The 23,192-nt window shown below is 41.7% G+C and overlaps 2 protein-coding genes across 2 annotated transcripts in view; one reads left to right on the top strand and one right to left on the bottom strand.

Annotated features, from left to right (window-relative positions):
* The window catches only part of adcy6b (adenylate cyclase 6b), a 42,871-nt gene extending 36,167 nt beyond the window's left edge, over window positions 1–6,704 (bottom strand). The window contains exons 1-3 of the mRNA XM_072450013.1: window positions 6,610–6,704; window positions 4,123–4,293; window positions 3,154–4,045 (exon numbers count right to left, since the gene is read on the bottom strand). Coding sequence (XP_072306114.1) covers window positions 3,154–4,044 — 891 coding nt within the window. The 5' untranslated portion in view covers window position 4,045; window positions 4,123–4,293; window positions 6,610–6,704. The remainder of the gene's footprint in view (window positions 1–3,153; window positions 4,046–4,122; window positions 4,294–6,609) is intronic.
* Window positions 6,705–10,513: 3,809 nt separating this feature from the next.
* On the top strand, window positions 10,514–22,663 carry LOC140363616 (voltage-dependent L-type calcium channel subunit beta-3-like). The gene is made up of 6 exons (XM_072450248.1): window positions 10,514–10,598; window positions 21,750–21,869; window positions 21,936–22,058; window positions 22,160–22,251; window positions 22,473–22,519; window positions 22,617–22,663. Exons 1-6 carry the CDS (start codon window positions 10,560–10,562, stop codon window positions 22,661–22,663), a joined length of 468 nt encoding a protein of 155 aa, XP_072306349.1. The 5' UTR covers window positions 10,514–10,559.
* The last annotated feature ends 529 nt before the right edge of the window (window positions 22,664–23,192 follow it).

Raw genomic sequence — 23,192 nt, forward strand, 5'->3', positions numbered from 1 at the left:
TTGTCCCCTTGTCACTGTCATAACCCCCTCTGCCCCCTCCCCCACCGAGGAGGTCCTCCACAAAGAACCCCATTGTCCTCGCCATCAACAGGCGTGCATCTTCTGAGCTCTGATCCTGCCTGAACATCTCCGCGGGGAAGATTACAAAAAAAAGAAGAAAATAAATCGAGGACACGATACAAGGCATGAGGATGGAGAGATCCCTGAAGAAGAGGCAGCAGCGTTCCCAGATCAGGACGTCGGGCCATGTGACGCCCAGAGCCACAGAGCGCTGCACAGGCTTATGTGTGTCATGACGAGCTTGTGATGGACTCAATGGCTCCAGTATTCACTCGCAGTAGTTGCATGTCAGGCTGAAGTGTCTTTATAAAGGCGTAAGGGACTCCACACTCTTCTAGGTCAAACTAAAGCAAAGATACTTATTGGTGTGTAAGTGTGCAGGGGTCGTGAAACGTGCTGATTATAATGATACATTTACTTTCTGAAGTTTAAACCTTTCTTCTGATGGGGGGGTCTGCTAGAACGTTCCACAGTATGGCATTAAACGTATCCATCTCCATTTAAATAATCCGTGTTTAGGTGACCACACTCTCAGTAGAACAAATAATAATCAAGTCCATTTGAGAAGCAACATTAAGTGCTTTTAATTCATCTATCGTAAATTCATCTATAGTAAAAAAAAAATGAATACACACATATAATGTATTTTTACTGTCTGGATTGACAAAAATACTATCCAAAGGGCAAGTGATTTCAAGTGTAAAACTTGAAGTAAGAGGTGAGTAAAAGCACTAGATGACCTCGGACAATTCATGTTATTCAATCTCAGTCTCTCTATCAAAGCCCAGCAGAGAAAGTAAGCGCTCAGTCCAACACCACAGGCCCATGTCCCATCATTGATTGTTCAGAGAAGTGGAACATACAACGTTTGGGGTCCAGGGCCTGGGGCTGAGCAGCAGTCCATTAGACTAGAGCCAACTGAAGCCCAGTGCATAGATCCAGCAGAGCGGCCTCTGCTGTGGCACTGTCTGGGCCGGGACATGGCACTTAGCACAAAGCTCAGTGGACCAGCAGTGCAATGTCAATATTGCCTTATTCACAGTGCAGGCTCCACACTCGTCAGGTTGCTTAATACTGAAGTTTGAGAGGAAGAGCACGACTCCACTCAGGCTAACAGAGAAGTATGTTTGTTGAATGTGCTCTAACTAGATAAATTGTGTCAAACTAAGTTATCACATGTACAATGAAAAAGAGCCAGGCTGAGATTGCGTAACAGTTGCCAGACTTTGCTTTGACATTTGAAATAAAACATTTAATTATAGAACACGGCACATACTTTGAGTGTCAGAAACATAGGAATGCTTTGGCATGGATTGGACATGGGTTTAAGGTTTTACTATATATTACTATAAATTTTAAATGTATTTTATTTTCATATGCATACGTTTTTACAGCCGTTACTGCCCCATGTCGAAACAATTGCATATTCTTCATCTACCTTGTTCTGGAAGCCCTATAAGCTCTGTTGTATAATATTATTGCCTTGTTACAAATGATCTGAAGGCTCGAACACGATTAAAGACTGACTATTGGAAATTTGCTATTAACAATTGGGTTCGAAACATTTAGCTAAAACAGTTATAAACAACATGTTTGGCTGCTATTTACTTTGTATATTAATTAAGGTCATGAGTGACCTATTTCTGCCACTGTCCTAGAAGGTTTGCTTCTCATAAACAAAATACTACAGCAAAGCAGTCAATAGCTTCCATCTGTTCTTCGCTAAACCCTCTCAAATCTGGTCATGCCTTTCCTCAGAATCCAATACAAGGAACTAATCATGTTGTTTTGAATCAACTTCATTGCACAATCTCAGTATCCCACCCTTTTTCATTTGACGACAATAGCCTCCTTGTCTTGGGGATAGCGGATCTGAATGGCACCATGCTACATTATCATGATATTTCTCCACACAGTGCTGCTAAAGGCTTTGCTCAACCCAGACGACCTCCAACAAACCCCTACAGAGGTGCCACCGTCTCAAAGACACAGCACAAAACAGAAGCTCATTAAAAACCTCACTTGAGAGGCGGCCAACATCTACAGCACCATCTACTTTTAGTACGCCACCTCTGATGTGGAAAAGTGGTGAAGAAGCAGCCTACTGCACGGTTTGCCCCATATTGATGGGGAGAGAAAGTAGGGCGTTTCCACTGGCAAGTACAGTAACAACATTGTGCTCAATTGTATAGGTCCCAATTAGAGAAAGTGAGCATTGTTTTGTTTCTGAATAAGCATTTGCATGTTAATACCACAGTTTTCTGGCTCTGAGTGAGCGTTTATGGAAGATCTGGAGTAGAATAGCAATATGTAGTGTAACGTGAATATTTACGGCCATAAGAAAGTTATAATCCTTGTTGCTTTGGTGTGAACTTAAAGCCCTAACATAGGTTTTTAGCAAAAAACATAATAAAATAAAAGCATGTTTTACTTACTCACCTTACTGTAAGCGGCTTGCATTTCCACAAACCTGAATCGTACTTGGCCTGGAGGAGGCTCCTCCTGCTTTTTTCCTTTGGCTGTAATTTTCTACAGTATGGCATAAAACCTATCCATCGCAATGGAGAATAGTCTAACTTTTTATTTCTATGAAATCCTGCTGGCTCCAGAAAGTTGCGCTGTGTTGATTTAATTCCAAGAATACTGAAAATGAATCGGAGAGAGAGCTTCCTCTGAGGCAGCTGGATCTAGTTTATCATTTACTATTCAAAACAAACTAAAAACAGCAAAGTGCAAAACCCCAAAAACAAACAAATGTGTATTTAACTGTATAAACTAAATACAATGTGTTGATGAAAACACAACACGGACCTTATCTTCGCAGATCTTAGCAAGGCTACAATGTGGCCAAAACATGTTACACCATATCAATTTAAGGCTCTAAATTCAGGGACACTTTTGCTTGAATGTATTTATGATTTAGAAGGAACATTTTAAATAACACTTTGGAGACCATTATGAGAAAATGTAATAATTCATCAGTTGTGTCCTAGTCTTTCCTTTGAATTTCACTAAAGGCCTGTAGTGCAATAACTGTAATTGAATAGAAAATAGTGACTATGTATTTAATGAGCTTGTGTGAAGACGTTGTACCTGTGTGAAAATGAACTTGTCCTCCTGGTTGCGGTGCCAGGCTGTGACCAGGTGGATGGTCGACAGCACAACTCCGCTGAGCACCGCGGCTCTCATGCGCACTGGCAGCAGGGTGTAGATGATATAGATGAAGAAGACAGTCCACCAGACGCCCTCCGAAGCGCTGCGAGGCTGCACCATGAGCACCCCGAAGACCTGCACCACGATGAGCACGCCCATCACCAGGTAACTGACCATCCACATGTATTCCTGGTGGAAGCCATTGCGGTTGCACACCACCATCAGAGCCAGGAACAGCGCCATGGCCACGGAGAGGATGGAGATGTAGGCGATGTCCGGACTGGCATTGATGCAGTGGAACACCAGCATGACCGCACACACCACCACCAGCACCCCCATCAGCATGGTCAGCGAGCTCTGGTTGAGTCTAAAGAAGTAGCGCTGGTACAATCGCTCCAGCTTGGCCGAACTAAACTTCTTCGATTGAAAAACCCAAACTATTCTCCTCCAGCAGTCCGCAGCGCTCATGACCTTACAGCTGCCCTCGCCCCGCTCCCCCACTTCCTCCTCCTTCCTGCCCTTCACGTCACCATCTTCAAAGCCCAGGTCCACGGCCTTCAGACCCACATCGCCAGCACTGGGCTTCTTCAGGTAGTGGTCCTCCTGCCACACACAGTGCAGGTTGTAGTTACCCGCGCTGGTTCCAGCTCCACCGGGGTAGTTCTGAGAGGCTGCGTTGGGCAAGTCGAGGTCTTCAGCATCCCGCAGACAGCTCATGTAGCGGGGATGGCACAGGGAGGAACTGTCCTTTCGCTTCTTGCCGTTGCGCTCTCCCCATGCTGTTTTTCGCTCGTCCACTCTTCGTGTAAAGAGCCCTCTGGCCCACGACATCCTACACCAGAAATACAAGAAACAGTATTACCCAACTGTAGTACATGACAAAGACCAGTGTGACTTGGAGCCTCTCACCTGTGTGGGCTTTGTTGTGTGTTGAAACGTTGGCCAGGCCACTAGTTGATCCCTGCGAGCACAAACCATGAGCTCAGTCCTGTCAGAGGCATCAGAGGTGTGTCTGCAAGTGTCTCAGTAACAGACAGAGCGATACTCCTCCGCCCATCGCCCCTCTTTCCACCTGTTTTCCTGAAAAATACACACATATTACATTACATTATGATATATAATGGTTGTGGAGTGCTCACAACATGGGCACATATCAGCAGAATTATGATAAACCGAAAGATGATTCAGAAAACAGTTGTTGAGCTGTGAGTAATTCTGTCAGTAGTCATGTGTTTGTGCATGAACTTAAATGATCAAAAACAAAGCCGAGCAAATGACTTGTGTTTTCCACTTTCCATGTCCTATAAAGCAGAGAGCAATTTCATGGAGTTTGTGGTTTTGTTTGTTAACAAGAAAATCTCCTATAACTGTCTGATGGAGCAGCCACACAATAAAGAGAAGAACAGAAAAACACTGGCAGCTTTCACCAACTCATCACCAAACTCTTGTGGTGGACAGGACTGTATCATCACAATCAGGCCTCACATATCAAGCTGGCAGGGATGGGTGGGCTCTATTTGACAACAAAGCCCTCCTGAGTGGGCACCATCAGAGATCAAGATCTCTCCATTCCACACTAAATTGTCCATGCTTCCCCCATTAGCTTTGATGACTCACTATATGGTTGGCTTCTTGCAGCACATGTCAAGGACACTAACCTCTAAACTTAATAAGTAAATCCCTGCCAGGCACATGTGTACAATATACACCCGTTTGTAAGCCTTTGAACCACAATGTCATTTCCAGACTGTAGTAAAAGTCCATCTTAATCAAGTGCTCCCGCAGCTGCTGTCCACTTTAAGTGAGCGCCAGTCAATGACTTACTGTCCTAGAGAAAATAAATAAACTAAAAATATGTTTACTAGAGATTATTATAGCCGATAAACTGGAACGAAGCACTGACCAGCACCGCGCCATCATTAGTTTAAATATAAAGCCATGACCTAGTCCTTTTATTTGAATATGCTCCACTCTAGAAAGTTTGTTCAGGAGAGAAAAACTGTTAGCATTTAATTCAACCTCCATCCAAAGCGATTGGATCAACAGAAAATGTAATATGCCGTTTACAATGACATAGAAAGCAGAAAAACTTGAAAGCACAAGTTTAGCATGTGAACAGTGTGGGACTGTGGGCACATAATGTTGAGGGGTGTTGATGCAAACACATATGTTGAGGGGTGTTGATGCAAACACATATGTTGAGGGGTGTTGATGCAAACACATATGTTGAGGGGTGTTGATGCAAACACATATGTTGAGGGGTGTTGATGCAAACACATATGTTGAGGGGTGTTGATGCAAACACATATGTTGAGGGGTGTTGATGCAAACACATATGTTGAGGGGTGTTGATGCAGTTGTGACTTCTTGGATTATCTGAATGATGCTGTCATAAGGACTGATCCAGATAAGAAGGATAAGAGGCTCGGGTGCCCTCCTAACCTTTAGACTGGCATCAAAGCTTAAAAACAGACCATCTTCACACCGCATATCTCTCAAAAGCCCAAGTCATCATCTGAATAACATTGAAGACCACATTTGGTGCTGAACACGTGTAGGCCCGGGCTGTTTGGTTGCGGGCAATCGGCCGAAACAGCCCATTACATAACAGGATGCACCAAGAGCCGACACGCCAAGTCGACGGCTCCCCACTGTCCAGATGCAGTCTTCAAATCACGGGAGAGTTTGTCCCCGAGTTTGTCCCCTGTCAGACTGGAAGAAGAAACACTGTAGGAGAAACGTCACAGACCCGGGGTTACAACCGAGTCCCTCCTGCCCCGCATCCCAGCAGCCTCCGGAGGCAAGCGGGAGCATCTGAGGAGCAACTTAAGGAGCTCCAAGCACCGCGGCGGCTCTTCTGCTGGACGATGTGAGCAAAGCTGTAGTAATAATAATAATAATAACACGAGTCTCCACGAGCGACACACTGGGCCCCGACTCTTCCTCTCCTCTCCCCCCACCACCACCACCATCAGCAGCCGAACGTCATTCTTGCTTTCTGGACTCTAAACAGGTCAATGGACGCAAATGGATCGGTGCGAAAGGGCCACTGACCGCTACACCGTCCCACTCGCGAACGCGTCCACGGGCTCGCGCGCGCCGTCCGATCGTCGGGAAAGTGTCACAGTTACAAAAAAAACCCCCAAACACGTCTTGTGGAGTGCGCGCGCGGAGAGGAGCACGCGCTGGCTGCAGAGCACTTCCCCCGCGCCGCAGCGATCATCACAGCGGCGCAAGTCCAAGTCAGATGTTGGCGTTTGTCCCACCGCGATCGGCTTTACCGTGTGCCCCCCGACCTGCACGGCACAGCACGGAACAGCGGCGGCGGGAGGCAGCGGCAGTAGCGGGAGCAGCAGGGGGAGAAGCAGCAGCAGCAGCAGCAGCAGCAGCACTCACCATTGGAGATCCAGAGAGTAATACTGCAGTGGAGATCCAGTGTTTCTACCGCCGTGTTCGGTCCAGCGCGTGGCCCGTCCGTCCGTCCGTGCCCGCGACTGTGCCGGAGAGAGGCCGAGAAGCTGCTCCAGACGCTCGGCTAAGGGAAAGGCTGACAGACCGGGAGAACCGTCACTGTTCCCAGCCGAGCTACAGTACATTCCCACCGCCTCGACCTCCCGGACTCCCTCTGGTTCTCTCTCTCTCTCACATCGCCCTAAACCAGAGACGCGCCGATCAGCGGGGGTGTGGCGCCCTCTGGTGGCCGCGTGGGGAGGTGACCGGGACGGGAGCCTGAGGAAATAGGGTCCCAATTTAGCATGTGAATTGTACATTATTTTCTTTAGATGGCTCCCCTTTTTAATTTTTGATTTGCATTTTCACCTAATTAGTTCTCTCTGGTCTTGTCTTGTTTTTGTCTGTGGTTAATGTTGTAAGTTTTGAACAATGAAAACAAATATTAAAATATAATATGTATAATAAATGCATAAATTAAATGAAATACAATAAAATGCAATGTAAATAATGAGAAACGCAGCTCTTGCACTGGGACATCGCAATGTAGAATTAAAAAAACAATACAATGGTGAAACAAGGGTTAATGGTTTCACTGGTTATGGGAGCTCACAACTCCCTTTAGTGGTTTAATTTATCGTATGACAGAAAAGGTGGAGATCAATAAATTAGGCTTAATAGAGTTAAGAGAGTTTATAGTGGCACAATTCTCATTTTAGGCCACTTGTTTTTTCTTTGCAATGCGTATAACTTTTATGCATACAATTACACACAGTAGTTTTCATTAAACACACCATTTTTTTTACATTACAAGAGTTTCAAAAGGATCTTCTGTGAGTGTTATGTGGACAGAAATATAGTCTGTAACATGTTTTACAATGAGAAAAGGAAATATTTTATACTGCTTTAAATCTACATAACTTCCTTAGCATGTTGTTGTCGGCAACACCATGGGAACAAATCAATCTAAAAGTGATGTGTCCATCCCGGAGACACCTGTCATGCTGCTGAGTGTGTGTGGAATGCCTGCCAATGTGGACCGATACATTTGGATTTGGCAAGATGTTTTTTATTTTTATTTTTTTATTTAGTTAATTTTATTGTATTTCTGTTTCCGTCATTTCTTTGTGATTTTAATGCATTTTTCCTGCTGTGTGAAGCACTTTGAATTGCTTTGTGTACAAAATAAACCTTACACCAGTGCCTTCTGTCCGAGTTTTTCTTCAGTTGTCTGTGAGATAATCTCCAGAAACAATAAAACCAAAGGTGGTTCAGCCAGAGCCAAGGCAGCCAATGGCACTGAGGAGTTTGATGTGTAACCAGAAAGGCCACGCTGGTGTTGACACAGACCAGAGAATATGGTGACTTTTCATCATTTAAACAAGCCCACACCCTCACACTCACCTATAGGAGAGTTATACCACCATTGCACTCCGCTTACCTGCCAGAGAAATAGCAACAGTTTCATTGAAACGGTGAAGCCTATTGACTTTGGCCCAGGTCAACCTGATGAAAAGGTTTTGATCTCAGTGTGGTTTTACCTGGTTAAATTAAGGTTATTGATAAATAAATAAGTAATCAATGTTGGTGATTGTCAGAAAAAATGGTCCTCTATTGTTCCATATTTTCATAATTTTTATTTTTTATTTTTATTTTTTAATATGGACATAGCATTGGAGGAACCAGATGCAATGTTTGTGTTATAGCAGAATATGCTAATTTTCAACACCCGTCCATAGGGCCAATTTAGAGTTGCCAATTTTATCTAACCTACGCCTATTTTATTGTGTTGTATTATGTATGTATATTATGTATGTTGTAAATGCACAGCTTGTTTTGCTTCTACACAGAATAACAATATTCATGATTTGAATGAAATGCATATTTAGGCCTATAGAGATATCACGTGACTGCTATAATTACCCATATATTCACAACCGAAGTAATTTCAGGGCAATTGTTGTTTCAAGATATATCATATATTATGATAGCATCTTTTTTTCGTTTGATAAGTTATGACAGTCTTTTGCTTATAATTCTAATATAGTTTTAACTTATTAGCTTGAACACCTCTGATAATATTCTATAGGTGTTGACCTTATTTGGACATTCAGTTCAACAGGTAAGATATTAGCTGTAGCCTACATTATTACCACTTTCATTTTGGCAGATATGAGGAATTATTTCACTTACTCATTTAATTTCACAAATAAAAAAATTATACTAAGGCTCCACCTTGGCTTAAACGTTGAAATGTGATTAGTGGTGGAAAGGTTAACGTTGTACTCCTTTTATTAGGTTATTTATTTTTTCTGAATAGGCCCTTTTTTTCTTTCTTTACTTTTCTAGATTTTTTATCAAGCCTTAAACTGCGCTGCCTTAATTTTCCACCACGGGGCGCCATTGCTCACAAATAATGTTTCAGTCTCTTTTGGGGACAACGCTCCACTGAACAACCAATATATTGTTATCTTTACCGTCATATCTGCCATAAAAGCACTTCAGTGTTGTTATAATTATGGCGTGGTGCTTAATACTACTTTACACAGTACTGCACAGCCGAAGTTGTGTCTGCCCTGGGGCTGACTGACAGAGACGTGACTGGTGACTGGACTCTGGGTCTGTTCTCTTTAAGCCTGTATCAGAGGAGGATGTGACAAAAACGATGTTTCAGTGTAAAATGAGCCGAGCTTCTGCCTGGGCCACAGCGCAGGCCACGCTGAGTATCAGGACTCTTATTTGAAGTTTACACACAGCCCTGGCCCTGGTCACCATTCCCACACTTTTGATGTGGGCTGTTCTACTTTTACCCCATGTCGCGGGTCCTCAGGTTTGCACCATCTAGTGGACGGGTTTGACACCTACACCCCACTATCACTGGGCTTCTCTAAATGTAGCCTGTATTAATATTAATATATATTGCCGAGTCAGGGCTGGTCACTAAAGAAATGGTTAGAGTCAACATTGGTGGATTTTCCTTTTGGATATTATAATGAAAATACCATGTAAATTATACATTATTTTCTTTAGATGGCTCCCCTTTTTAATTTTTAATTTGTATTTTCACCTAATCAGTTCTCTCTGGTCTTGTCTTGTTTGTGTCTGTGGTTTATGGTGTAAGTTTTGAACAATGAAAACAAATATCATGATATAATATGTATAATAAATGCATACATGAAACAAAATAAAATGCCATGTAAGTAATAAGAAACGCGGCTCTTGCACTGGGACATCGCAATGTAGAATTAAAAAAAACAATACAATCGTTAAACAAGGGTTAATGGTTTCACTGGTTATGGGAGCTCACAACTCCCTTTAGTGGTTTAATTTATTGTATGACAGAAAAGGTGGAGATCATTAAATTAGGCTTGAACTGTAAAAAAAAAAAAAAAGGTTTTATAGTGGCACAATACAATACACAGGCTGTGAACGGTCTGTAACTCTTTTAAATCAGCCTTAGTAAGTGGTCCTGGTGTAAAAGAGACCAGCAGTGATCGGGGAATATCCCATATCCAGTCAGAGTCACAAATGAGTATCTTCTGCGAAAAATCCAAAATAGACCGCCATGAATCCACAGAGACCCCGGGGACAGAGCTGTGTGAAAAGTGCAAGTCCTGCATAATTTATCCAGAAGGCTGTAATCTATCCCCGCGTGTGTCCGTGCGCGTGGCTCTGTGCACACTCATCGATCATGCTGTGCGTCCGAAAAACTGCAGATTTGACTGTGGAATGATGCGCCTCCAGCAGCCCCGCGTGGCTCGCCTTGGAGAGATCTGTTTGGTTGAGCCGCGACGATCTGTCTTCACTTGATGGTTTTAATTAACTAAAGCTATTTATTTATTTTTTTTTTACACAAGTTTGGGTCCCAACAACAACAAAATCTCGGTGAGCCACTGATGTCCCTGACTAATTCAAGCGTCTTGCTGCTGAACGAGGTGGGTTCGTCTGCAGGTTTTCTCTGGTTTGTTCTCTGCCTCTGGTCAAGCTTCTCTGTGTTAAAGATGATGTTTGCGCGCTTCATTTGTATTTCGGGCAGTGGACTTGAACATAGGTCAAAGGCTGTTGTAGTTTTAGGTTATTCATTAACGCGCGTCAATTAAAACCTGACTCTTAAAAGCCTCCAATAATGCAATATTCCCCTTTAGCTCAAATGTGACTACACCTGCACTTGCACGTATTACTATGACTAAAAATTACAATCCTTATTTCACAAATGGAGCATAAAACTTGCACTTTGGCTACTTGTTGAAGTTTTCATTCCTTCACTTATGGGAGTTCCTTAAGTCTTTGTTAAGATAGTGTTACAATGTTACTTAAAATCCATTCAGGCATTGTTTTTGGTATGTATTCTTATTAAATTGTGTCGTTCTGGAGCCTGAACCTGATGAGTTATAAGTTTGACTATATATTTTTGACTATACATTTCCAGTCACAGTAATCTCCGTCTCAAAAGACATAGTGGAAACATAGTGGATAATGTAAAATGTAATTATAGGTACTTAAAATCCATTTAGGCATTGTTTTTGGTATTTATTCCTATCAAATTGTGTCTTTATCTGGAGCCTGAACATGATGAGTTATAAGTTTGACTATATATTTTCAGTGTCAACAAGTCACAGTAATCTCCGTCTCAAAAGACATAGTGGAAACATAGTGGATAATGTAAAATGTAATTATAGGCGACAGCTTTATAGCATATAAGCTTTGATTAACCTGTCCTCATCAGGTGTATTTCATCCCTCTGCAGATCACTACAGTAAAGTACAGTTAATGTGACAGTCTCCTTGATGTCTCTCTGTTTACATCATACTTCACACTGGGGTCAGCTCTGTGCACAAACACACGCTGCACCTTCACGTCGCCGCTCATCACGGCTCGGCTCTCAGAGGAAGAGATTCGGCAGCAGCCAGGTGCCATCTCGCCCCGCTCGCAAATCAAAACGCACCATCCCCAAAGCCTTAAAATAGCCTCATCCATAATGCACCAGCAGCAGCAGCAGCAGCAGCAGCAGCAGCAGCAGCAACAGCAGCATCAGCAGCATCAGCAGCGACAGAACAGCCCAGAGCAGTGCCTCGTGCGGGACAGACTGACAGACAGACGCTTTCAATGCTCGGGTGCCGATCCTAAAAGTCGTTCTTTCCATTTCTGTAGCTTGAGAATGCTATTTTTGTCCGTTGGTGTTTTATTCCACGCCATAGTTTAGACAGGATTCAAGTTGACGCCCTGTTTGTGGCTCGGTTTCTCTTCGCTGCACCATTTCCTGCAGCCTCAAATATGAATAATAAATGTAAACTTTGATGGGTATTTTTCTCAGCAGTCATGGTCCTTGTTGTATTGTTAAACAGCTGAATGTTATTGTTTACCTGTGCTGTTGTCTGAATCTGCCTTTGAATGATCAGATTCTCCATCATCGTTATAGGCGAGTTTGAGCTATTTTGCTCCATGAGGTCGTACACTATTTTCTTCGATTGTCTATTTTTAGGTGTCATTGTTCACAAGCCGATAACTTGTAAATATATTCATAATCTTGAAGGATGAAGAATTTCCCACCGTCAATGGGGCTTTGGTGCAAGTAGGTGTCAGTGGGCAATATGCCGAACACAATCACAATTATATAAAGCCCCAAACATGGTTTTGATTGATATAGTAGTCTATCTTTAATCGTGCCAAATTATCTGCTGCTTCTGTGAGTTCACGCTTCACTGTGATTGGTTGAATCCGCTTGTCACTCACTCAGAGCATGACAGAGGCAAAGACTGGGTTGATTATAGAGCTGCTTTAAATACAGAGAAACCAAGAATCATAATATGATACTATCGTTAAAAAATGCATATATTCACAGCCATTATCGTTTTAACCTTGTAATTGAAATGAGTTACATTCCAAATCAGAGGTGGGTTGTACTGAGCCACAACAAGTTACATTTACTTGAGTAACTTTTTCAGGAAATTGTACTTCTTGGAGTAACCTTTTGTCTGTATACATTTACTCCTACTTGAGTGATATTGTTTGAGTAATATTGAAGTACTAATACTCTGACTTGAGTAAAAGTGTTGGTTCCTCTTCCCACTGTGAGTAAATATACCAACATACAAGTGACTAAAGCTTTATGTTGACAATATGAAACAATTTAAACGTTTGTGGTTCTTGCACTGCTCCTTCTGCTATGATTTACTTTTTATCTGTCCTTTACCAGAGTTTGTGTATTATTTTATGTTTTGTACTTTCAATTACATAAACCTCAAATTATAAATCAGATGTCATGGCCAGGCAGTTACTTTTAAACTCTTGAGCCCTTGACCCAACTTAGACAGTGACTCTCTTCTCATTTCTGAAACAACCATGTGGAAAGACAAATCCCGTGGTCATGGAAAAGATGTCAGTGTGTTTAAGAAAGGTCAAATCATTGGGATCAAGCAGCAGAAACTAATCTACTACAGATCTGAACCCCAGTGAGAGTGTTCGAGACGAGCTGGAGGAGGCTTTGTGCTGTGGTCACGCTCTCTCATTGTCAAGACAAGATCATATGATGAAACATAATAACTCTGGATGGAAATACATCTTTTAATATTCCTGAAGCTAATTGAAACTATGAGAAAAGAGGTTTTATGATTCAAATTGAATTGAGGCACAATTTCATGAGAAATGTGACCAACCCTAACCCTAACCCTGGTCCATAAATGTGCTCCACCAGGATCCTCAAACGGCTTCTATATTCTCATCATGTCAAACAACAAATCAAGTGAAAGAATAATTGCTATAATTAATTAGCAAAAGGATCATTAGTCGCAGCCCTTTTACTTTTTACTCTTTCCATCACCGGTCACAGTCTAGAGATCATATCACGATTAATTTCTAATTGCACCATCAACCATTGCATCAGCTCTAGAGGCTCTAGAAGTCTGAAACTCCCCAGTCCGTACCTCACGTGTTGAGAGGCAAAGAGCAAACCACTATTTGTATATATTGATTCTTACACATGCCAGTTTTACGTGTTCATGAATATATTTTGAACCTGCTGACTGCTGCATTAAGGCTCATTTTATTAAATTAAAACATGTAAAACAACAAAAACAAACAAGACCAGAGAGAAACATATTGGGAAAAAATTAAATTAGAATTTAGGAAAATAAGGCATCCAAAGAAAAAGAAAGTAAAGACACACTAAGTCCAAAATAAAAGTCCCATTTAGAATCTGTCAAATGTGTCCATTTTCAAGTCGAATCCCACATTTTTATTTTTATTACTTTTTCCGTATGTCGATCGTTGGCTCAGTTTGTGTGATTCATTTCTTCGTGATGGCCTTTTTCCAGCTGCCAGAAGTATATTCCAAAGTTATCCATTTATGTAGTCTATGGCAGGAGTTTTGGGGCCCAAATGCATGGTTCTGACGTTGAGTGAGACGGTGGTGCATTGCTCATTTTTGTCCAGTATTTTTATGCAGCAGGACAGTCCCGGAACACATGATAATGGTTTGCCTCCTGGCAACCGTAACCTACATTCAGCATTTCATCATGTATAATGAGCATTTTGACATGGCGTTATAAAAGAACAGGTCACATGGCATTGTGAAAATATCCTTTTAGTGAACTTGTAATGCAGGATATTGTATGAAGCACCAAGTATTGGGTTATGTATCATAGGGGTACATATCGTATCATTGAACCCGCCCTAATAAAACGCATATGCACTGTAAACATATTCAATCTGGTGAGACAGCAAATACAGACAGGTTAAATATCTGAAGACTATTTATCCTTTGTGCATAATGAAGCTATATTTCTACCACAAATATCTCCTGATCATAATGTCACTATTGACGTTGTGCCTTGCAAGATTCTTGGAGAAACCTAATCTTCTTGCACTCCATGGGACCGTAACAACGGGGAGGAGGAGAGCAGAGAGATGTGCGGAGAGGAGAGTCTCTGTGACGTAGAATGGAGCGGAGGGTGGGGGTGAAGGGAAGAAGACTGCTTCTGAGCACGCTACACTTCACTTTAGTGTTACCCCAGATAGGGCACACCATGAGCGACTAGCAGAAGGCACGAGCCACTGCCTACCTCCAACTGAGTAAGTACTGCAGCGTCCTCTGCATCTTCTAGCTTACTATTGCACTCATGTGTTTCTGCTGGACCTGTGATAAATGGGATGCATGTGTACTTGTCAATGCTTTCATGCAGTTTCTGAGAAGTTTGCGGGCTGCATTTATTGGTAAAATATTGTAACTTCTTAAACCCAAATGGTATTTCACATTCGCTGAAATCTGCTTACATTTTCAATGCAGTTGTGATGTATAGGCATATACTGTACTTGCTGGTGCTCCATGTATTGTCGGAGGGGGAAGAAGCAGTGCATTTGGGACCGCTAGGCTTCCTGTGCAGGGTCAATTAAATACTGCATGAGACAGAGCACTAAAAGCCTGTCCCGTGAGGAGCCGAGTGCTTTGTGCGTGTGCGATTCCTATACGTGTGTGTTGGAGCGTCAGCGAGCAGTGGCTTGATTAAATCTGATGAACCAGCAATGTGCAGAAAACCAATGATCTCAATTCTAGTCTTTTAGGTGCCTTATTATCAGGCTGGACTTATAAGCGTCATAGTGAAAGAAGATGTGCATCTGGTATAGTGTATTTGATCACTTTTTATGATTTATAAAGTTTAATGAATGATTTCCCTAAGACTTGGCTGTTTTCATCTGGATCCTCCTGTTTCCCTTGGCCATGTTCCTCATTTATGGATTCCAATGAGGCAAATGTCCCTATGGGGATTGTAAATTATACCTTAAATTGCTCCCTGTCGCATCACCTGTAAAAAAGATCTTGGTGTGTAAACATAAATGTGATCATTTATATAGTATCCTATATTACTCGGCCACACAGCATCACAGCTGAATATATTCTTTTTGCTGTTTTTTTTGCTGGTTGATAATGATGATGTTTTGCAACAGGAAGTGAGATCATTGAAAACCTCTATACTGTCAGCAGAGATTCAAAATGCTAAATAAGGAACTGTTTTAATATTAATTGTAACTGTTTATAATAAAAGACAAAATGAGGCCTTATTCATACCCAGAGCTTAAATCTGGTCAGGTAGAAAAGAAAACCTCTCGTTTACAGGCATCAGGAGCAGTTTGTGCTGCACTGTTTCTGCTGGTACACAGTTTATGTGGGTTAGAAACTCTGATACACTTTGAAGCAGTTGCGTCAAGTCAGGTTTGATGTTTTCCAGGAAACTAAAGTGTGCACGGTGCAGTCAGCAAGGCCAAGTCCTTCACAAGGGTCAGAAGTTTGCCTTCATTAGAGATGTTTGGAAAAAACAACAGCAAACAAATATTCTCTTCCTACTTTTCTGCTTGTTGTCTCTCAAATCGATCACTCCATGCACCTTTTACATTCAATATTCAACATTCAGCTCCACATTAGAAGGTATAAAACAAAAAATAAATACTTTCTGTGGGAATATGGCCTTATAAGAACGTTATTATTGTTCAGGATCCGAACCTCAAGCCCAAAGTAGCTGCAGACCAACTTACCCTACAACTCCTCTGTGTTTTAGCATTTTGACTGTCGCAAATAAAAACATTGTCAATTTACGTTGTTTAAAATGTAGCATTAAATAAGTCAAGTTCAAAGTTATGACCTTAGACAAACGGCAGATGGATAACGTTTCTGAAAGTCTATTTATAAACGGCGAGGTCTGACAGGGGCTTATTATGGATAGCAGGAGACACAGTATCCTGAGGTCATATGATGGAGAGGAGGGTGGAGCTGCAGGACAGGATACAGAGGAAGCAGAGGATGGAGAATATGTGTGGCGCGCTCATCGATCCACTGGGCTGCTCCGGGTGCACTTTCAGGAGACTGTAGATCCTCATGTAACAGCCTCGGTCACACGGAGCAGAGTGGGAGGCACGTTAAACAAGCAATCAGGTGATAGGCCCACCAACAAATGAAGAGATTATCTGCAACACGTTCTTTAGTCTCCTTTGTGTTTATTACTGAAGGGTAGCACATAATAGTTTACCCAAAAAATGCTAGGAATGAGATACTCATTGAGTGTTTTTTTGGATACAGTGAGTAAAAGCAAATACATTTTAGTGTGAATCTTGTATGTTTGTCTTTTCCCTTCAGTTTTGCTCATTGTTGGTGGGTTACTGTCATCGTCATACTATTTTAATAACAAGATGCATGAAAGTGTGGTTAGGACTATTTACTGTACAACCAAAAGATTTTGTTTGGGATATTTTTCCAGTTATTCAGTTCTGTTGTTTTTATAGCACCATCCTGCGAGTATTAGATTGAACGGGAACTCCTGAAATAGAATAAAGTGGACACATCTTGTTGTCTTACTGAATGCAATTGAGAGAGTCAGAATAAGAAACGAAGATGGAGAAAACTGACACATGATGGCCAGTTTTATCGGCAATACACGGCCAAATATGCATGTGCTTTAAGAATGCATATTTAACTTGTACAAAGCTTGGAACTAAAGATGAATATAGATAACAGTAGACAATGGAAAGGGTGTGCAACATCTGTGTGAAGACTGAAGAACTCTGCTAACTTTAAAGGAGCTGTAGACCCAGTGTCCCTCAGATGTCCCTCAGATGTCCCTCAGATGTCCCTCAGATGTGCCTCAGATGTGCCTCAGCGCATACGCCACCGACAGGCTCAAAACCTGCTTCACTCTCACTGCGGGGAATTCATCAGAAGTCAGTGAACTTTGACAATCTCCTCCTGCCTTTCCACACTGCACCCGGGGCCGGTCAGGGAGGTGTGAGGAGGGAGCTATATTTAGACAAAACAGTCTGATTTTTAAGAATTCTCTTTCATACTTGTCTTAGGCTGCCCAATATGAGAAATATCTGCAGAAATAAAGACTGACAGATCCGTTAACTAAAAAACTATGGACGTGACAATAGAAATTAAGGATTTTTTTTTTTTTTAAATGCCTCAAACTTTTGTGTCTGAATATTTTCTTGGTTATTTGCCACATTAGTAATTTAGCACTGCATCTAAAATATTTTACGACAATAAATTATACTTACACTGAACATAATCAAGCAACTGGGTCTTAATTTGCGACATACATATGCTTATGTATGTTGAGACAATAAAGGTACACTTGTAGAAAAGTGCATTGTCACATGAACTAAAATAATTGCAGCAGTAATTATTTTTCATTGTAGATCGTACATTGTAATACAATTTGTTACTTCTTCCCTTTAATTCTATTCCACCTTGTGTGTTTCGAAGCCATAGACGTTTTTAAAAGTCCAGCAGATCTAGCTCTTAGTCATTTTCACAAAAAGCTCCCCTCATGTGCACTTAATTCTGTAGCAGTCAAAGTTGAATAAGGTTGACCGAGAGTGTGCAGCATAATGCAGGCCAGAGCAGGGTCTTGATGTCCTGAGGCAGTGTGCTGAGTGAGTGTGGACAGAGGCGCAGGGACGGGCTGCCTCTACTGTACACTTCTATCCACAGTCTGATTAAGATTTCTGTCCTGATGGGCTGAGGACTGCTGCTGACTCACTGTGTTTCTCTGGGAGGACACTGACTGTAGCCGGGCCTGGTCCATAATGCTACTGTACTCTGGATACATTTGCTGGAAACTGGTGAACGTAAATCAAGATTACACATTATTTATAAAGGGAAGTTGGATCGACGTGACATCCCAACATTGCTGAATACCGACATTTTCAAATTGAGCTCGGGACAGGTCAGAATTGTTAGTTTTCAGATATTTTGACCTGATTTATGGTTAATACACTGTACAACAGTATAAACACAACCCTTTTTTAACGAGCTGAACTCAGCAATGTAAAAAATTTACCCAATTCTCTCAGATATTGTTCACAAATCTGTTAAAAACTATTTTTCTGAGCAATTAATATTAATAATCCATTCTACCTCACTGGTGTGGCATATCAAGATGCTGATGATGCTCAATGGCATGTCCATTGTTATGCCGTTCATTCACAACTATCACCGCTTGTTGCAGCATGACAATGCACAGCCCCACGTTGCATGGATCTGTACACAATTCCCGGAAGCTGAAAACATTCCATTTCTTGCATGGCCAGTATTCTCACCGGACATGGTTGGGATGCTCTGGCGTATATGACTATGTGTTCCAGTTCCTGTCAATATCCAGCAGCATTGGTGGCCATTTTGGTAGTCACACCAGATACTGACTGTATGGTTTTCTGTAAATGTAGTTACTGGGTCTATCCAGACAACACAAACTGGGACAATGTTCCACATGTTGTTCATATAAATAAACATAGAAAGCTTCAGAAAGTACTGCCATTATTCAGCACCAAAGGTGTGATTGGTGTCAATTTGAAAGATTAACATGGCAAGTTTGTCGAGCTGTCCATAACAAATGATGATTAAGTTCATCACAGGAGATTTACAGTGTGGATTTTTCAAGTAATAGTTTTTATAATAGTTTCTTATAACTATATATACGGCCCTCCATCTGAAAATACCATCACATTCTGTGAACAAAACCTAAGCAGCATTTCTGGATTCCTTTCTTATTACTACCTGGTATTAGGACAAAATATGTAGCCGAACTAGAATTTCCAACTCATGTTCAGCCACGTCATGCTTTATGTACAGTTGCCCACGACACCTGTCAAAGGTCTGTTTGGTCCGGGACTGGATTCCTTGTTTTGAGTACGAGCTCTGCCGGTGGATTTAAATGTTTTACCTGTTTTAACAAGAAACCACATGGTCTTAGTGGATATTTATCAGCTGTTACATGTTATTACTTCATTTAGTAGCATATCTGTACAGTCTTATTTATAGATTATGTATCCATCGAAAATGTGAAAATGTCTTCAAATCTGCGTTACCTTGTTATGAAAGAAAGGATGCACATCCTATTTGATGGCAGCAGTGGCACCTCGTCACATTATTAAGGTTGCCTGCGCTTGGACAGCCAGCAGCGACATAGGATTACTGGTGTTATAAAATGTTAAAAATGATGCATTAAACTGTATATGCAGGAACCCTGCCACCCTCTGTTACGGGCGTGTACATAGGCTCCTGCAGTCAGACCTTGGCATCAATTTTGTATAGCAAATGGCTGTTGGAGCTCGCAGCAACGTCAGCTGTGAAGCACTTAGCATCTTTCTTAACCACAGTGGACTGGCGGGATGGGAGGAGACTGTGGGTCCGCCTTTCTCTGTGCAATGGGGGATCACCTTTTGGTCTTTGCATGCGTGTGTCTTTAGTGAATTAATGTATTCATGAAGAGATAATTAAGATTGCTATTAAGTCAATCATCTTGAGTCATGAAGAGTTCTACAGCCAGTCCTCAGTCAGCATGTGGTTAGGAGCCAAGTTCAGAGTTGAGAGGACGTCTTTTTTTGTCTTGATTGATGATAAAAAAGTTAATGTGATTTATGTTCAAATTTGACCAAATAAAAACTGGGTCGATCAGTTGGAGAAAAACAGATGATACAGTGTTTTGTCTTGTCCCCAGCTCATTGTGTTGTGCACTTGGGCCCTGGTACAGTAGAGATGAGTTGTTTTTGCTGCCTCCTGCTGGCAGCTCTCCACTGCTGCACAGTCATTATCTCATGTTACATTATTTAATTGGGACTTCCAGTATGCCAGTAGTGTTTTTCTGTCTCTTGTATCCTCTTGGCAAAAAGGCAACCATTGTTTCTGTTGGTGTGTGTTCATGATCATAACTAAGATCCAAAGGATCATGTAAACAGATCACATTTTGATCATCTTTGCAGATGCATATGGTTCTAAGACAGTGACTGGATATCTAGAATCAACCCAAAGCATGCACAATCCACTGCTCCTGACAGGGTTCCCCAGTGGCATTGAAGGATCCAAATGCAGTTTCCCTAGTATTCATTATTCAATGTTTTGTTGTTTGCGTTGCATCGAATCACCAGGACAAGTTCCTATGTTTCTGAATTTTGTTCATTGACAATGGTTATTCTGATTCTGTTTCTGATTCTATGGAGACAATAAAGTGTACCTTAACCTTAACATTTGAATTAACTCCATTGCTGAATACGTGAGTTAATTATTAAGAGAAACAATGATGATCGCTAAAAAAAGAAATATTCATACATATTAAGCATATGCCTATCATATTACAAATGTCAAAACTTGCATTACAAGTTACCATGACATCTTTCTTGTTTGTCGAAGAAAAAACTTCATGTTTTTCTGTGTTTCAAAGCTGTAGGAGCACAAAAAGCATTTGGGAAGAATAGTCAAGTAATTAAAACAGTACAGAAATATAATTTCTGCTGATGACCACATTACACATGATGCACCACATCACTGAAGGCAATAGGCATTATTCTTTGTCCATTTAGTCAGTTTCTCCATTTACAATAGATAGTGTCTCCTAATCCTTTTTTATTCTTGCACAGTCAATGCAGTATTTCCACTTGAGAATGAGGCTATAGCGTGTATGATTAACTGATGTTTATTTCAGCTCGCACCGGTCTCTCTAAATATCAGAGTGTACGGTAGACCAGTCTCCTCCATCTGCAGCACCGAAGGGCTCTGTGCTCCACTGCTTTAATTAGACTTTGTTACTTCTAGATCCGGAGAAGACTTTTCAGGCTGTACCTTACCTCTAGCTAGCTTTGATATTCAAATGATGTGTGCAAACTCTGCATGTGTTTTTTAATATTTGGGAGAAGAGTATGAAAAGGGGAGCTGGAGTGCAGGGACAGCAGGTGGGGACAGGTACAGCTGATGACGCTGCAGTGGGATATATTTAGAGCTTCCTGTGGGTGTCCTGTCGGTGTGAGGAGTCTCCAGTTGTGCACCTCGATGGTGTTGTGCATCACCAGGCGCTGCAGTGAGTGGATAGTATTACATGAGGAAGTTTACCCAGAGGTTTCATCACACAAGTGTTAGTTTTACATTGTCACAGACTAAAGAGCTTGAATCAAAGTTAAAACACAAACATTCAAGCTCAGGACCCTCCACACACTCTTTTTCTACTGCAAAGCAAGTTGCAGGGGAACCAGGATGTTATCAAGAGTAAACTGCATTTATGTTATATCTTAATAAGCCTGTGTGCACTGTTCCCTTCATGTTCCAGGGTTCAGCCGATTCCTACACTAGTCGTCCCTCGGATTCAGACCTGTCCCTGGAGGAGGACAAGGAGGCGTCTCGGCTTGAAGCCGAGCGCCAGGCTCAGCTGCAGCTTGAGAGAGCCAAGGTGAGCACAGAGTTTTGGACTCGATTTGAGAATATCACGTTTTAAATGCGTCCATTCTGCTTCCAGTACAAACCTGTAGCATTTGCCGTGAAAACAAATGTGAGCTACTGCGGTGCCACTGATGAAGAGTGTCCTGTCCAAGGAGCTGCCGTGAACTTTGATGCCAAAGAATTTCTGCACATAAAAGAGGTGATGGGCCTGTTTCATTGTGCCATCAAATTCAACCCATGAAATAAAATGTATTTTATGTACATAACCCAATTATTCTTTTGGCAATTTCACATTTTTAGAAGTACAACAATGACTGGTGGATTGGTCGACTGGTGAAAGAAGGAGCAGACATCACATTCATCCCCAGCCCAGTCCGACTAGAGGCCAGAAGGTAAAGCTCCCGCCTCCACCTATAGCATCCCCTGTACTTTCATTATATGTGCCATCATTTATATATTATTATATATTGCATCTATAACTCGATCATTGCGAGTACACAATCACAACTGTAGTCCATGTTAGTTAGCATCTTTAGCTTCTGTTTTGATCCTAAACTACAGTTGGTTTAAAAACCCTCAGGGACTTTTGCACTCAAAGGTTTTCTGTTTTCAGGAAAAATGCCTCCACAGGCTGGAGGGCCACGCCCCCCTCATCTGCAGGTGGGTGTGGCTCACTATTTCTACCACAAGCTCATGATCAATTCCTAAAAAAGTTTCGCCTCTTCGTTGCTTAATGTCCAATTTGTTGTTTTCAAAGCTAAACAGAAGCAAAAACAGGTATGTATGTGTGGACATAATGTATAGCACACTACTGAACCTTCTTCTGTACCTACTTTGTGTTGCAACACTGGAATTTCCCCATTGTGGGACAAATAAAGGCTTATCTTATCCTATCTTGTCTTATCTTAAAGAAGTCAAGTTTTGAATTGGATTTTAAAACAGGTTAATTGGTTGGAAACTAGCCAAGAGGTCTGACAATGACCAAGTTAACTATCCTCAACCTCATGAATACTAGTCTCATTTATTCTAAATTGTATTTTACCACGAAATTTAAAGATTATTTAACATCAATATTTTAATCCCTCGTACATTTGGCCTAGACACTTTACCATCATGTGTCTGAATGTGATGGTGGTTTTCAGATCAGCCACACTTCCAGTCTGCCCCAGGGCAGCTGCGAATAATGTAACACACACACACACATGTGTGTGTTTGTGTCTCATGTGTGTGTCTTTGTCTCATGTGTGTGTCTGTGTCTCATGTGTGTGTCTGTGTCCCGTGTGTGTTTGTGTCTCATGTGTGTGTTTGTGTCTCATGTGTGTGTCTTTGTCTC

The sequence above is a fragment of the Eucyclogobius newberryi genome, unplaced genomic scaffold (genome assembly GCF_026437365.1).
Source record: "Eucyclogobius newberryi isolate DKJ021-1_F unplaced genomic scaffold, fEucNew1.0.hap1 SCAF_17, whole genome shotgun sequence".
NCBI lineage: Eukaryota > Metazoa > Chordata > Actinopteri > Gobiiformes > Gobiidae > Eucyclogobius > Eucyclogobius newberryi.

Coding starts and splice junctions, on each gene's coding strand:
- LOC140363616 (XM_072450248.1), top strand. CDS start 10,560: ATGTCCCTGACTAATTCAAGCGTCTTGCTGCTGAACGAG. Junction 10,599..21,749: donor GCGTCTTGCTGCTGAACGAG/GTGGGTTCGTCT, acceptor TTCATGTTCCAG/GGTTCAGCCGATTCCTACAC. Junction 22,520..22,616: donor CACGCCCCCCTCATCTGCAG/GTGGGTGTGGCT, acceptor TTGTTTTCAAAG/CTAAACAGAAGCAAAAACAG.